General features: G+C 41.0%; 1 protein-coding gene across 19 annotated transcripts in view; it reads left to right on the forward strand.

Moving 5' to 3' along the window:
• The window catches only part of ADGRL3 (adhesion G protein-coupled receptor L3), a 948,965-nt gene that overhangs the window by 271,854 nt on the left and 660,313 nt on the right, over positions 1-16,798 (forward strand). For all 19 annotated transcript variants that reach the window (XR_012220302.1, XR_012220289.1, XR_012220304.1 and 16 more), the window contains exon 5: positions 9,499-9,608. Coding sequence is in view for 15 of the 19 variants with exons in the window: in XM_073545473.1 (XP_073401574.1) it covers positions 9,499-9,608 (110 nt within the window). In the remaining 4 variants the exon portion in view is untranslated. The remainder of the gene's footprint in view (positions 1-9,498; positions 9,609-16,798) is intronic.

The following is a 16,798-nucleotide window of genomic DNA, read 5'->3' on the forward strand; positions in this document are numbered from 1 at the left end:
GCTTCATGGTTTGGTTCATAGGTGATCAAATACTTATTTCATGCAATAAAATGCAAATTAATTATGTAAAAATCATACCGTGTGATTTTCTGGATTTTTTTAGATTCTGTCTCTCACAGGTGAAGTGTACCTATGATAAAAATTACAGACCTCTCCATTCTATGTAGGTGGGAAAACTTGCAAAATTAGCGGTTTATCAAATACTTATTTTCCCCACTGTATATTTGTATATATTAGTGTGTTGTATTTATTGATTACTGGATGATGATATATACTTGTGTACGGTTTCCTCACTGCTGAAATATATTATGTGTAGTTTTTATTTATTGCTGGATTCTGTGATTTACTTATGTACAAGGTTTCTTCACTGCTGATATATATTATGTGTAAGGTTTATTTATTGTTGGATGCTGGTATATACTTATGTGTACGGTTTCTTTATGCTGATATATATTTACGTGTATGGTTCATTCTTTTTGGGATGCTGGTATATACATATGTGTTTGTTTTTTCATACTGACGTGTATACGGTTTAATAATCGCTGGATGATTTTTTGGACAGAAAGGGGGGGTGACATTTCAATTCTCAACTAAGGCAATACTGGAACATTGCTATATATAGTATCAGAGTTCAAATGATCACAGATTCAAGTCCCCTAAGGGGACTAAAAAATACAGTGAATTGCAGAAAAAAAGCAAGCTTCCACACAGCTCTATTGGTATAGAAATAAAAAGCTATAAGTCTTGTAAATTGAAGGCACAAACCAAATTTTATTCTTTGCAAAGTTAAGGGTTTTTTAATGCCACTAAAATAGTAAAGAAACCCTATAATTTTGATATCATCGTAATCGTACTGACCTGAAGAACCATATTTCCAGGTCACTTTTACTGCACAATTAAGGCTATAAAAATAAAACGCCCCAAAATATGGTGGAATTGTATTTTTTTTCACCACACTTGTACTATTTTTTTGACATTTTCCCTTTATCCATATGGTAAAATAAATGGTGCCAATCAAAACTACAACTCGTCCTGAAAAAAATCAAGCGCTAATGTCAATAGATAAATAAAAAAAAGTTGTGGCTTTATGAAACAAGGAGGACAAAGAGGTCTTTAAGGGGATAAAAAGGAATTTTTGTGTCATAGCAGTAATAAAAAACACAAAAAAAACCCATTGCATTGACATGGCTTAAAATGTCAAAACTGCTTCTTTAGAATTCCATTAAAAAGATGTTGAGATTCACCATTAGTAACAGACTGATGCGTTTCTGGCAGACAAAGTGCCCTTAGTCATGGTATAAACACACCGAATCAGGAGAACATATTTAAATACCAAATTGTCCAATCATGTGTGAATACATTTTAACCTACTACAGACCAGGATACAAAATACAAAAAGGCAAATTATTCTCTTCTGATTCCTCAAATAATAGGGGTAACGTCCACATAAATGATAGAATATTACCACTATTCAGATGGATCATACCTAAATCATTTAATACACAGCTTTGGCAAAAATTATGTTCAGTTTAACTCAGGAAGAGTTCAGAAATCAATATTTTGTGGAATAATCATGATTTTTAAAAACAGCTTTCATGCGTCTTTCACACTGCTTCTGGCGCAAAAAATGTAAGCAGTTCTTATTTGTTTGATGGCTTGTGACTATCCATCTTCCTCTTGATTACATTCCAGAGGTTTTCAATGAGGTTCAGGTCTGGAGAATGGGCTGCCCATGATGTGGTTGTCTCTTAATTTTTGCCAGAGCTGTAGATTTGTTGACAAAAAATAAGTCAGAAAATAATGGTAAAAAAATGAATCATATCTACATTATTAAACTATCTCAGATCATCTATGACCTCTTTATCTTTTAATTTCCAACCAAAATATATACAGATGTATATGATTCAGCTGAGTATAATTTGTGATAACTATGTGCTGGTGTGTTAATTTAAAGACCAAGTGCCAAACATACAATCATATGGCGCATATGTCATAACACTATAGAGATGCAAGACGGAATATATTAGTCTCTGTATACAATAATCTCCCAAAATCCCAAAACCATCCACATGTTCAAATGCACAGAAAGGAAATACAGTTTGTCTAATTATTTAAGTGGAATTGAATTTTACTGGAATTTTACAAAAATCCATATAGTCCAAAATCCTTTTTTTTTGGTAATTCGTACTGCATGTATTCAGCAAAAGCAAAATAGCGACTTTGTCACATATGAGTACAAATTTCTTCTAGAAATAATGGCGGTTAATAAACATGGGCACATTTTTTGGAGTAGAATGTAATTCTACTCAAAAAGTTTAACATTTTTTACACTTTGTTCTGAGCAAAATGGCAGCCAGCTGCTCCATCGATGGCCAGCAAAAGGTTCACAAAAAAAGACACCTAATATTCACCTTACCGCTTTCCAATCTGGTGCCCCTGCTGCTCACTTCCCACCATCCGGCTTCTGCGCCTCTTCTTTCTGCCATTGCATGCCGCATCTTTACTGTCTTCAATCTAGGCTGAGACTTCCATGTGCAACCGGGCCTTGAGGATCATTGAGGTGAGGTCACATTGTACGTCATAACGTCACAGTGCCCAGAGACAGCTGAGCAATGGTCCTGGTCAGAAGTCTGGCCTAGAGTAAAGATATCTAGATACAGCGTGCAATGGCGGAAAGAAGAGGTGCAAAGAACTAGACTTACCCACACTGATCAACAAGTTATCACCTATTCTGCGAATAACTGATAACTTTTTTTTTTACCACTTTACACCTCTTTTTCCAAAAGTCTTAACTTGAAGACCTTTCTGCCAACATAGATATCTTATTTATTTTTTATTTAGTTTTGATAGATACCATTCAGTTTAACATCAAATGTACTGTTACTGTAAAAAACAAGGGTGGTAAAGTAATGACAAAAATGCAATTTCACAATTTTTTGTTAGTTTTTCTTATTTTACCATTTTAATGAAATTTTTTTTAAAATAATTTGAGAGTTTGTGTTACTATTTTCTGACTGCAAATGACGGTGTACATCTGCTTCAAGCTTGAGTCTTTATCATCTAGCCAGACACTGAGAGAAGATAGAGGCTAGGTTTACTTCTTAAAGCTTCGGTGCTGCAATAGGAGGGAGCCACAACTCCAAAGCACCAAACAGCTCTTCCGCTTTGAGATTTATATACACTGCTCAAAAAAATAAAAGATAACACTTAAACAACAGAATAGAACTCCAATTAAATCAAACTTCTGTGAAATCAAACTGTCCACTTAGGAATCAACACTGATTGACAATGAATTTCACTTGCTGTTGGGCGAATGGAATAGACATCAGATGGAAATTATTGGCAATTACCAAGACACCCTCAATAAAGGAGTTGTTCTGCAGGTGGGGACCACAGACCACATCTCAGTTCCGATGCTTTCTGGCTGATGTTTTGGTCACTTTTGAATTTTGGTTGTGCTTTCACACTCGTGGTAGCATGAGACGGACTCTAAAACCCACACAAGTGGTCAGGTAGTGCAGCTCATCCAGGATGGCACATCAATGTAAGCTGTGGCAAGAAGGTTTGCTGTGTCTGTCAGCATAGTGTCCAGAGGCTGGAGGCGCTACCAGGAGACAGGCCAGTACACCAGGAGACGTGGAGGGCAATAATCCAAAAGCAGGACTGCTACCTCTGCCTTTGTGCATGGAGGAACAGGAGGAGCACTGCCAGAGCCCTGCAAAATGACCTCCAGCAGGCCACAAATGTGCATGTGTCTGCACAAACGGTTAGAAACCGACTCCATGAGGATGGTCTGAGGGCCTGACGTCCACGTTTATTCTTGAGCGCAATTTTGGTTGGAATAGATTGCAGATGCCATATCATATTTTAAGAGCCCCTGAGGTGTCAAAAAAGCTGAAATCCCCACAAATAACCCAATTTTGGAACTACACCTTTTGTGGAATTCATCTAGTGAGCATTTTTGATCTTCACGCAATTCACAGAATTGCATAACATTGGTCTGAGTCAAATTACAATTTTTTCCACTAAAATGTTGTTTTGGTCTCAAGTTTTTGATTTTATAAAGAGATAATAGGGGAAAATGGACCATACAATTTGCTATGCAATTCTCCTGAGTACGCCTGTAGCCCATGTGTGGTCGAAAGCTATTTTTGAGGCATTCTGCAAAGCTCAGAAGGAAAGGAGCACCACATTGGAGTTGATAGTTTGCTGGAATGGTTTGAGGGTGCCATGTCACATTGGCAGAGCCTGCATTTTACAAATTACACCTCTCAATGAATTCATCTAGGGGTGCAGTAAGCATATTAACGCCACATGTGCCTAATAGAATTTGATACCATTGGGCAGTGAAAGTGTTGGCAGCGAAATATTCAGGATACTCTCCAAACATGTGACAACAGAGCTTCTTTATTCAGGAACAAACAGGAGCAATATATGATAAGATTAACAGATCAGGAATAAATCATTTGTGTGTCTCTATCTATGCATCATCTACAGCAGGCTGCTTCTCTCACACACAGACACAGGAGAACAGGAAATACAGTCACATATTTTTGCTCCAGATTTTAAATTTTTAACTTGGGAAAAAGAATAAAAAATGGCACCAATATTTATCACAGAATTTCTGCTGAACGTGGAAATACCGCATATATGGCTATACAGTACTGATTAGCTACACTGCAAGACTCAGGAGGGAAGGGAGTGTTATTGGTCTCTCGGAGAACAAATTATCGTAGAATAGTTTGCGGACTCCATATACAGAGTCTCTAAGTGTCAGAAGAGCAGAATATCCCCTGAAGTGGCCCTGTTTTGGAAATTATACGCCTCTTGGAATTTAACTACAGGTGTAGTTATGACTTTAACTCCAGTTTTGTTTCCAGAAACAAGCAGCAGTGGATGTTCCTGAGTGAAAATTGCAAATCTGCCATTGCAGTACCCATACATAGTCGTGCTCATACATTGTGCATAGCTCATGCTTCGAGAGACATGGGCCCTGTAAATTAAGCGGGCTCTCATCGCTACAGACCACATGGATGCTAAATGTGGATTAGGCACACAGTGGGGCTCAGAAGGCAGGAGGCACTTGGATTTAGGAGCTCAGAGTGTGGTGAATTTCTTTTGGGGGGGAGCGAAAAGCCATAGCGCTGTGCCAGAGCCTTTGTGCTACTGGTGAACTTAGAAGCTCCCTATATTTCCATTGACAGATGATGGACTTAAGCGGGGACTTACTTTTTTTGTGGACTGATCACAGTGATCAAAATAAAAAAAATTGTAAATAAACCCCCCTTTATCACCCCCTTAGTTAGGGAAAAATAATAAAATAAAAAAAGTATTTATTTCTGTTTTCCCATTAGGGTTAGAGTTGGGCTAGGGTTAGGGTTGGGGTAAAGTTAGGGTTGGGGTTAAAGTTAGGGTTAGGCTTGGGGCTAAAGTTAGGGTTAGGTTTGTGGTTAGGATTATGGTTAAGGTTGGGATTAGGGTTAGGGATGGGTTAGGGTTAGGGTTGTGGTTAGGGTTGGGTTTAGGGTTAGGTGTGAGTTAGAATTAAGGGGTTTCCCCTGTTTAGGCACATCAGGGTGTTAGGCTGGTTTCAGACTAGCGCATTTTACATGCAGCGCACGGCGCCGCTAAGCCCCGTCCCCTGCCCGCCCCGTCCGGTCATTTCCTCCTACTATCGCACACAGCTGCATGCGATCTGCGCACCCTATCTTTAGCATAGGGTGTGCAGATCGTGGGCTGGCCATGCGCTAGTAGGATTTTTGCGTGTGCTGCGCACTTTTGAAGGTGCGCCAAGCGCACCAAAATGCAACAGACCGAGGTCTGTGCTGAGCAGTCATCTCAGCAGCTGAGCCTGAATGGGAGACCACAGCACCAGACAAGGCTTGAGATCCATCTCGTGCAGTGGAACAATACTGATGCCTGACACAGGGGCTCTCTACATGCAACATGGCGTCTGATCCCAATTCTGCATTGAACAAGTCAAATAGTGTTCCTTCCCTTCCGAGCTCTGCCATGTGCCCAAACAGTGGTACCACCCTCACATATGGGGTATCAGCGTACTCAGGACAAATTGCACAACTTTTGGGGTCGAATTTTTCCTGATACCATTGGGAAAATAAAAAATTACAGGCTAAAACATAATTTTTGTGGAAAAAAATGATTTTTTATTTTCACGGCTCTACATTCTAAACTTTAGTGAAACAATTGGGGGTTCAAAGCTCTCACCACACATCTCGATAAGTTCCTTGGGTGGTCTAGTTTCCAAAATGGGGTCACTTGTGGGGGGTTTCAACCGTTTAGGCACATCAGGGGCTCTTCAAACGCGAGATGGCGTCCGATCTCATTTCCAGCCAATTCTGCATTGAAAAAGTCAAACGACGATCCTTCCCTTCTGAGCTCTGCCGTGCACCCAAACAGTGGTTTACCCTGACATATGGGGTATGGGCATACTAAGGACAAATTGCTCCACAACTTTGGGGGTCTAATTTCTCCTGTTACCCTTGGGAAAATAAAAATTTGGGGGCAAAAAATCATTTCTGTGAAAAAAATAGGATTTTTTATTTTCATGGGGTATTGGCATATTCAGGAGAAATAGCACAACAAATTTTGTGGTTCATTTTCCCTTTTTACATTTGTGAAAATAAGAAAATCTGGTTCTGAAGTAAAATGTTTGTGAAAAAAAAGTTAAATGTTCATTTTTCTTTACAGATTGCTTCAGTTCTTGTGAAGCACGTAAAGGGTTAATTAAACTTTTTGACTGGTTTTGAGCACCTTGAGGGGTGCAGGTTTTAGAATGGTGTCACTTTTTGGAAACAATTTTTTTCATTAGGATGTTATAATGGTTAAAAGTTGACCAGTGACTTCTATTTTTACAACAAAATTTGCAAAACCATTTTTTTTTAGGAACTACCTCACATTTGAAGTCACTTTGAGGGGCCTATATGACAGAAAATAACCAAAAGTGACCCCATTGGTCTTTGGTCTTCACCATAGTGGAGTTTGGAGCGTGACTGAGGTTGTGGACAGATGTCTTTTATACTGATAACAAGTTCAAACAGTTGTCATTACTACAGGTAATGAGTGGAGGACAGAGGAGCCTCTTACAGAAGAAGTTGCAGGTCTGTGAGAGCCAGAAATCTTGCATGTTTTTAGGTGATCAAATACTTATTTTCCACCATAATTTGAAAAATAAATCTTGCCAAATCAGACAAGGTAATTTTCTGGATTTGTTTTCTCCTTTTGACTCATAGTTGTGGTCTACCTATGATGTCAATTACAGGCCTCTCTCATCTTTTTAAGTGGGGAAAACTAGCACAATTGGTGGTTCACTTAATACTTTTTTCCCTACTGTACAAAGGGCCCCATATATTGCTCCATGTATAATGGGCCCCATATAATGCTCCATACAGTATATGATGGGTCCCATACATAGCTCCCTCTGAGCTGAAACATCACAGAAGACACCGCAGCGGAGGAGCGGGAAGAGGTAAGTATTGCAAGTACAAGGGCCCTGAGCAAGCGAGGGGGCCCACTCACCAGCACTGGCACCGGGCCCCCATACCGTGCTGGTGACCCCATCGGTGAATGGGCCCCCCCGACTGCTCAGGGCCCCGGCACTTACCCGGGTGCGCCGGGTGTTGACGCCGGCCATGACACTCCTTGCTCCTAAAGGTGGAACATGTTGAATGGGAACATCACTACTGTTCCATTAGGTTATGCTCACATGTTGTGAGGACGTTGCAGTTTTCTTGGCCCAGTGGCAGCAAAAGTGCACAGTTTTGCTGTAATCTTACCTAGTAATGGCAAAAAACCACATTGTAGTTGAAATGTGTGAATGCAGCCTAATTAACGAAGCCACCGTTTATCGATCTACAAGTTACTGTAAGACCTAAGACCCAATTCATCACTTGCCTCGTTATTTCAGTCACTTTTCATTTTTTTGTTTTGTGACATTTATTGTTTTTGGTGCTAAATTCTTCAAAATGGTGAACGCAATTCATAAATTTTGTGCAGTCAAAGATGTTTTCCAGTTTTGTGTTTGTCCTGTTTTGCAGCTCTTTAGCTCACAAAATGTGGCAAATCTTTCACCGAAATACCCACAGTATATAAAAATCACTCCAGAATGGTGGATAGACTACATTTCACGACTTTAGAAAAGCAAAAAATCCCAAACTACACCCGCAACGTCGGACATGAAAAAAAAGGCGGGGGACCACATATAAAATCAACTTTAAAAAAAGTGCAAATGAGAAGCTGGTGAAAACCACCAAAACTTGGAGAAAAAAAGGCAAAAATGCAATAATGAATCGGGTCTCAAATATTTTAAAATCACCTTACTGAATAACCACTTTAATAATTGTTCTATGTATTTTATTGCATATCAGTAAAGTCTGTGTTTATTGTGGTTAGTAGTGTCCAGTTGCCTACTGCTATTTGGGAATTGTACATATTAGTCTCTGTATAAAAGTACATGAAACTAAAGCGTAAGGCCTCATTCAGACATCAGTGACTTTTCTAGTGTGCAAAAATTGGTCTGATTTTCATCAATGTTTTGAATCCGATTTTCAGTGTGTCAGTGTTTACCACCAATTTCATCAGATTTTGTTTGTTTGTTTTTTTGCGTACGAGAAGTTTTCATAATCTTTTTCTATCAAACTCAGAAAATCGGACAGCAGTTTGATTACACACCGATTGCATCTGAATGTTGTCCTATTTTTTTCATGGACCTATTGACTTGCATTGGTGAGTTTTATCTGTGACAAAATGGACATGACTCCATGATTTGGTGTAAAACTCTCAGTCTGAAAAAATTCATGGACATGTGAGCAGCCCCATAGTTTATCTAGTGTTGAGCGAACGTGCAGGGATAAGGTGTAAGCCAAGCACGCTCGGGTGCTAACCGAGTGTCTTCGGGGTGCTCCAATAATATGTTTGAGTCACCGCGCCTGCACGTCTCGCATCTGTTCGACAGCCACAACACATGCCGGGATTGTCTAACAAACAGACAATACATGCATGCGTTGTGGCTGTTGAACAGTTGCAAGACATGCAGCCGCGAGGACTCGAACATAGTATTCGAGAACGCCGAAGATACTCTATTAGCACCCGAGCGTGCTCCGATAACACCTTATTCCAGCACGTTCGCTCATCACTAAGTAATTATAACAGTCTGAAGATCAACTCGTGAAAAACGCTGAAATAACTCGTGCGTGAAAAGCTGACATCCTAATGACCTCTTTTTGTCCTTCTGACTTGGCTTTGACAGAGTTTTATAGATATTTTCATCTCACTCTTTTTTTCAGTTCTTATTCTGTTTTTCATCCTGGTTTGTTTTAAAGCCACATAGTTATGTTGGGGATGACTCTAAAACTTGCATTATTTGAAAAATTTAGAGAAAAACTTAAAAAGTTATTCAGATTTCAGGTTATTTGATTTTCTTAAATATGAAATATTATGAAGAGGATAAATAAGGACTTCGAATCATACTTTCTTTTTCAGATGCAATAATAGGACTCAGTGTGCCGTAGTGGCTGGACCTGATGTATTTCCTGATCCCTGCCCGGGGACTTACAAATATCTTGAAGTACAGTATGAATGTGTTCCTTACAGTAAGTATTTTTTTTTTTAATGGAAGTTTGTAGTAATTAACATATGAGCTCTTAACATTCTTTATTACTTTATATGTTTGTGAAAGAGATTGCATGATATAGAATTTTTTTTTTAAACCACAGATGTTCTTAAAATTAAAAAAAACAAGGCATACGTAACCTCCAGCGCCCTCCACAGAACAGTTCAGGCCCTCTCCAACGATCATTGCCTGCTGCATTCGGAAGTCATACGGCCCCTGCAGCCTTTGATTTGCTACAACATTCAGATTACTAGAAGAGCGCGTCACATAAGAAACATGTTCTTCTGTCACCTGATCTCTGCAACCAAAGGCTTCAGAGGTCCTGTGACTTCTGGACAGACAGGGAAAACTTCAAGTGCTGGCCCAGGTCTCCTGAGCAGCCTGGGATGGGGGAACTGGAAGGTGAGTATACTTTCTTTTTTAATTTTAAGAGCATCCATGCCTCAAAAGAAAAAATTCTATATCAGGCAATTCCTTTAAGTGTATTTCTAAAGCTTCATTGTGAGTAATGTAGTTTGACAAAAATAGGTTATGCAGAGCTTATGCACATTGACATGAAGCTTTAGCGGCAGGGCTTACAGACCTTGCAACTCCTTAGTCCAGAGCCTTTGGGAACAAAGTCCCTATGCCTTCCGATGAATCTTGTGGAGCGATAGTAAAGGCTTTGTATACTTCTATAGAAGTATTTGTAAAGGTGATTTTGACATAACATCACTAAGGTCATGCTACCTTTGAGAAAATACTCCAGGGATTTACCAACCTATAGAAAAAAGTCACCACCATGTCATATTGACTCACAGCTAACATCTCTTTTGCCACAAAAGAATTCTTAAAAGGCCAGGAAAAGAAAACTGCAAATAGGGTGCTATTTTTGCAAAAGACGTTTTGTGTGAAACCACCCTAGAGATAAATTCACATGGAGTAGATTGGTTGCAAAAAGATCTATGATTGAATATCATCTCCATTGATCTGAATAGGGTTGTATTGGCAGCAATCACATTACGATAGGACAGTCATATACATTTTGGAGCAAATATGCCTTCTTCATTTTGGAAACATTGAAGCCAGACTTCTGAAGCCACCATAAACAGAAGATTCTAGTCAGCCACTCATGTAATGGTCTTGTGGGTGCCTCTTGTGTCCACCCCCAGCACATGTTGGGAGAAGTTATGGGTTTAACCTTTTGAATTTTAACTCCTGATCAGTGATGAGCGAGTATACTCGTTGCTCTGGTTTTCCCGAGCGTGCTCGGGTGTCCTCCGTGCTCGGAGATTTAGTTTGTGTCGACACAGCTGAGGGAATCTGTCACGACTTTTATGGCATAGCAGCTAAAAATATCGCCTAATTAAGCGTCTGCTATGCATTCCCTGCATCATTATAGGACCCCCTGATTCCCCATGTATAATCACAAAAACATGTTTTAATGTGTCCCGTGCTGTATGGTAATTTCTCAGTCCGGTCCGATGGGCGTGGTTTCAGGTCTCTACATCACGCCCATCTGCTGTTGGTGGAAGAAAAATTATGAACCTTTAACTTTTTCCACCAAAATGTTACTTTAACAGGAGAAAATTCACCATAAAATTTGTTGTGCGATTTCTCCTGAGTATGCCAATACCATATACAGTATGTGGAGGAAAATTACTGTTTGAGTGCATTGCATATCTCGAAGGGTAAGGAGTGCCATTTAACTTTTGGAATGCAAAATAGGCTGGAATCTATAGCCGACGCCATAGTAACATAGTAGCATAGTAACATAGTTATTAAGGTTGAAGGGAGACTTTGAGTCCATCTAGTTCAACCCATATCCTATCCTAACTTGCCCTAACATGTTGATCCAGAGGAAGGCAAAAAAAACCCATGTGGCAACAGTAAGCTTCACATTGGGGAAAAAAATTCCTTCCCGACTCCACATACGGCAATCAGACTAGCTCCCTGGATCAACGCAATATTAAGGAGACTAGTGTATATACCCTGTAATATTATACTTTTCAAGAAAGGCATCCAGTCCCTTCTTAAATTTTTGTATTGAATCACTCATTACAACATCATATGGCAGAGAGTTCCATAGTCTCACTGCTCTTACAGTAAAGAATCCGCGTCTGTGAGTATGCTTAAACCTTCTTTCCTCCAGACGTAGAGGATGCCCCCTTGTCCCTGTCACAGGTCTAAGAGTAAAAAGATCATTAGAAAGGTCTTTGTATTGTCCCCACATATATTTATACATTGTAATAAGATCACCCCTAAGCCTTCGATTCTCCAAACTAAATAACCCCAAGTGTAATAACCTGTCTTGGTATTGCAGACCCCCTAGTTCCCTAGTTCGCGTTTGGAGAGCCCCTGCGGTGCCTAAACATTGGAAATCCCCACAAGTGATCCCATTTTGGAAACTAGACCCCTCAGCAAATTTATCTAGATGTGAGGTGAACACCTTGAACCTTCAGGGGCTTCACAGAATTTTATAATGTCAAGCCGTAAAAATAAAAAATCACATTTTTCCTACAAAAATGTTGTTTTAGCCCAATATTATATTTTCACAATGATAACAGGTGAAAATGGATGCTAAACTTTGTTTTGCAATTTTTGCTGAGTACGCCATTACCCCAAATTTGTTGGAAAACGACTGCTTGGCACGCAGCAGTGCTGGAAAGGGAATGAGCGCTATTTTGGCTGGAATAGGTTGCGGATACCATGTCACATTTTTAGAGCCCCTGACATGCCAAAACAGCAGAAACCCCCATAAGTGATCCCATTTAGTAAACTACACCTCTCATGGACTTCATCTAGGGGAGTAGTGAGCATTTTTAACCCTCAAGCGATTCACAAACTTGTATAACATTGGGCTGCGTAAATTAAATATTACTTTTTTTCCCACTAAGGCCTCTTTCACACATCAGTTTTTTGCCGTCAGGCGCGATCCGGCTTTTTTTTGTAAAACCGGATCCGGCAAAATGCAATGCCAGATCCAGTTTTTCCCCATTGACTTGCATTAGCGCCGGATCGCGCCGGATGGCATTGCGTTTCATCTGTTTTTTGCCGGATCCGGCTACTTGTCTCATTCCGGCGCTTCCAGCTTTTTGCTACAATGAAAGTCTATGGGCGCTGGAATGCGCCGGATCCAGAAAAAGACGGATCCAGCCACCGGATCCGTTTTTTTAAGTCTGCACATGCTCAGATCCAATTGGCCAGCCCCCAGGAAACAGATATAACCTGCTAGACGGATCCAGCAAAAAAACGGATCCGTTTCTACAGTTTTCCAAAATTTATGCCGGATCCGTTTTTTCTAAAAATAGCCGGATCCTGCCTGACGGCAAAAAACTGATGTGTGAAAGTAGCCTAAAATGTAGCTTTGACCCCAAGTTTACAATTTTCAAAAGGGGTAATAGGAGAAAACGAACAGTACAATTTGTTGTTCAATTTCTCCTGAGTACATCAATACTCCTTAAGTGGTCAAAAAATACTTTTGAGGAATAGTGCAAAGCTCAGAAGGGAAGGAGGGGAATATTACAGTGCAGATTTTGCTGCACTGGTTTCAGGGTGCCGTGTGACATTAGCAGAGCCCCTGGGGGTCCAGACCAGCAGAAACCCCCATAAATGACCCCATTTTACAAACTACTGCTCTAAATTGATTCAACTAGGGGTGCAGTAATCATATTGACACCACATGTGTGTCACAGAATACTGGGTCAGTGAAGAAAAAATAATTACATTTTTACCACCAAAAAAATAGTTTTAACCACAGATTTTACATTTTCGCATGGGTAAATAGGTAAAAATGGTGCCACAGTTTCTGCTGAATGTGTCAGTACCCCATATGTTGTCATCACGTGACCTCCGATTGCTATGACAATGCTCGACTCCCCTGTGATGTGATCACATCTCATCACAGGGGGCGTCGGAGAGGTGAGTAAAGCACCGTAATAATACCACCCATCCTGGGCTCCTTTCAGTAATAAGCCCCCATCCTGGGCTCATTCTTGATATAATGTCCCCCATCTTGGGCTCTTTCTTAGTATAATTTCCCACATTTTGAGCCCCTTCCAGTAATAGACTCTCCCATCATGGGCCCCTTCTTGGTCAAAGGTCCTTCATTCTGGTACCCTTCCTGTAATAATGTTCCCCATCCTGGGCCCCTTCCAATATTAATGTCTCCCATCTTGGGTCATTTTCGGTATAATGTCCTGAATCTTGGGCCCCTTTTTGGCATACTGTCCCCCATCCTTGGCCTCCTTCTAATATAGTGTCAACCATCTTGGGCTCCATCCTGATATAATGGCCCCCATCCTGGGCCCCTTTCTGTAATTATGTTCCCCGTTCTTCTCTGACACATTTAAAAAAAAGTTCTTACCTTCCCTTTCTCCCGCGATATGCAGTACCTCCTCTGGTGCAGAAGTCAGCAGCTGACGGGCACTCTGACGTCAGATGCCAGCCTATGATTGGCTATCGGTGTGAATTACTGTGCAGAGAGCCAGCGGGTCTTTGTACTGCTATACATTTCAAGTGAATCTGTGTCCTCAGACTCACATCCAACTGGAATAGGCACTGGCATCAGCTGACCGTTCGCGGTCACACCCTCTGGTCAGCTTTTATGGGGAGGTAAGTTCCAGAATGGACCAGAGTAATGCCTTTGATGTTGTCTATTTGGACTGTTTAATTACAGTGCCACACAAAAGGTAGGTATATAAAATGAGAGTAATGGGAATAGGGGAAAATATGTGTAATGGGATTAGCAACTAGTTCAGGGATAGGAAACAGAAGGTGATTGTTAATGGAACACACTCAGGTTGTGTCACAGTTAACTCTGGGGTACCACACGGGACTTCTTCATTTTAACATATTAATTAATGACCTTGTAGAGGCCATACAGTGTAGAATTTCATATTTGCAGATATTACTAAACTCTGCAAGGCAACCCCGAGGAAGATAATTTAACATTATAGAGGGATTTATGTAAGATGGTCTTGGGCTGAGAAATGGCAAGTGAAGTTTAATGTAGATAAAAGTAAGGTAATGCAGCTGGGCAGAGGAAATGATATGTAGCACTGTGTACTAAATTATAAAAACTGAGTAAAACTGTCACTGAAAAAGACTTGGTGTATGGGTGGAGAGAAAACGCAACTTTAGTGACCAGTGCCAGGTAGCTGTTACAAAGGCTAATAAAATAATAGGATGCATTAAAAGAGGGAAAGATGCTACTGAAAAGAACATAGCTTTGTCTCTTTACAAGTCACTAGTATGGCTACACTTAGAAAAGTGTGTACAATTCTAGGCCGCAAAGGTGTAAGTAACTGTTGTTGCTGAGACATGCTGTGCAACTTGCAGAACTTGAAGTGGAGCACAGCAATTGGCAGCAGCCACAAGGAAGAGGGCAGAGCCCGCTGGGCTCAACCGAGACAGGTGCGTAAATTTTCTCAAATCCTTAAGAGGAATGTAAAAGAAAATTACAAACAAGCACCAACTCAACACAAGCAGGAGTCTCATTTTTTAGACACAGCAGTGTCTCTAAGCATTGTCACTAAAGAATGCTAGGCCACTTTTAAGACCCAACATTGAGGACAGTAAAGGGCAGCGGCCATAAGGGAAGGGTGTTAAGGCCCCGTCTCACTAAGCGACTTACCAGCGATCCCGACACCGATATCAAGGTGTCAAGATCGCTGGTGAATCGCTATGTGATCGCTGGTGAGCTGTCACACAGACAGCTTCACCAGCGATCAGCACAGCGATGCCGAGCGCCCGGCATCGCTGGCCATCCTGTAAAAAATAGAATCAAAATAAAAAATATAGTTATTCTCACCATCCGATGTCCCGCGCAGTCTTCCGGCCTCTCTCCACGCTCCGGTCCCAGTGAATGACCGCATCCCCTGAGGAAGAAGTATTACAAACTTCGAAACGCGTTGGGAATTAAACTGTTAAAACCCTTCATGCTGTACTACTGAACTTTGTCAAGCAGCGCACAGTGAGTCCGAAAAAAATATTTTATCCATGAGGATTTACATTGGCGGTCACGGAGTGGACCTTCGGGCGTGCAGCAGCTGACAGTCGATTATATGCTTTTATCTCCCCTGGAAAAGGTGAGTGAACTTCCTACCATTTATTCTCAATACCACCCAGATAAGACCCTATTGCGCCCTTTTTTTCCTTCAGCTTCTTCTATGTGTGAATGGTGACGGATGTATGATTCTGGTGACTGACTTATTATGAAACCCCTTCCCTCTGATATTACGCATGTGGTTAGGGAATTAGATCAGTAGTCTGCGCCAGTCTGTGGCAAGCCTTAGGCAACTGTGCACACCGCACCTTTGCGCTAGCGTCCGACATAGCGCCTGCTTTGTAGCTTTGTCGTCCAGCAGCAGTGTCCTGCGCCGCGCTGCAGTTGCAGCCCTTCTTGGCGTTCGCAGTAGCGACGCCGCACACACGGTAGGTCTAGACGGACGCAGCTCCTCTGTCTTAGTTCCTGCTCCTGTGACCTTATACCGTGTGTGCATTTACCTGAGGCCTGTGACTCTAACAGGCTCAGCCTTTTTGCAAGTTTTTGTTGCGGCGTCTCTGTGTGTGAACAGAGCCCGCTTTGCGCACTTCGGGTGAAGTTGAACCAGTGCGAATTATATCGCCATATTGCTCGTCTGCCATTACTCAGCAGCGGTTGTAACACCTACTGCACGGTGGACCCCGAGCGGCGAACGCACTTTATTATTATTTTTATTTAGTGCGTTCTGCCGTTCCTAACAAAGGGAGTGGAGCTCTGCTCTAAAGATGAGACGAATGCATAATAGATTATTTCAGAAATTTACACTGCCACCAGCCGTTTATGACATTACCTGGATCTTTTACTTCCAAAATATGTTATTTCCCTACAAAGTTATCTCAAAGACTCTACATAGTTAATAACTGAATGGACAAAACATACTTAGACCAGTGATCTCCTAAAAGTCCCTATGAATGTTGCAGCGTTGTATAACAGATCAGTGGGTGACCACATGGACATGTGACTATCCAGGTGCTCCAGTGGCCTTTTCACAAATCCACCACCCTTATTAATAAATACATATATACTTCATCACTTAAAATGCATTACACACGCCTCCATATTTTTATCTGCAACAGTTTCCAGCTTTCCACCAATCCTTCATTGTGACCTTCTTTCTCAGTGTATGAGATACTATCATTGCTCTC

This window comes from Dendrobates tinctorius, unplaced genomic scaffold (genome assembly GCF_039654945.1).
Source record: "Dendrobates tinctorius isolate UK_male_01 unplaced genomic scaffold, ASM3965494v1 ptg000011l, whole genome shotgun sequence".
NCBI classification, from domain to species: Eukaryota; Metazoa; Chordata; class Amphibia; order Anura; family Dendrobatidae; genus Dendrobates; species Dendrobates tinctorius.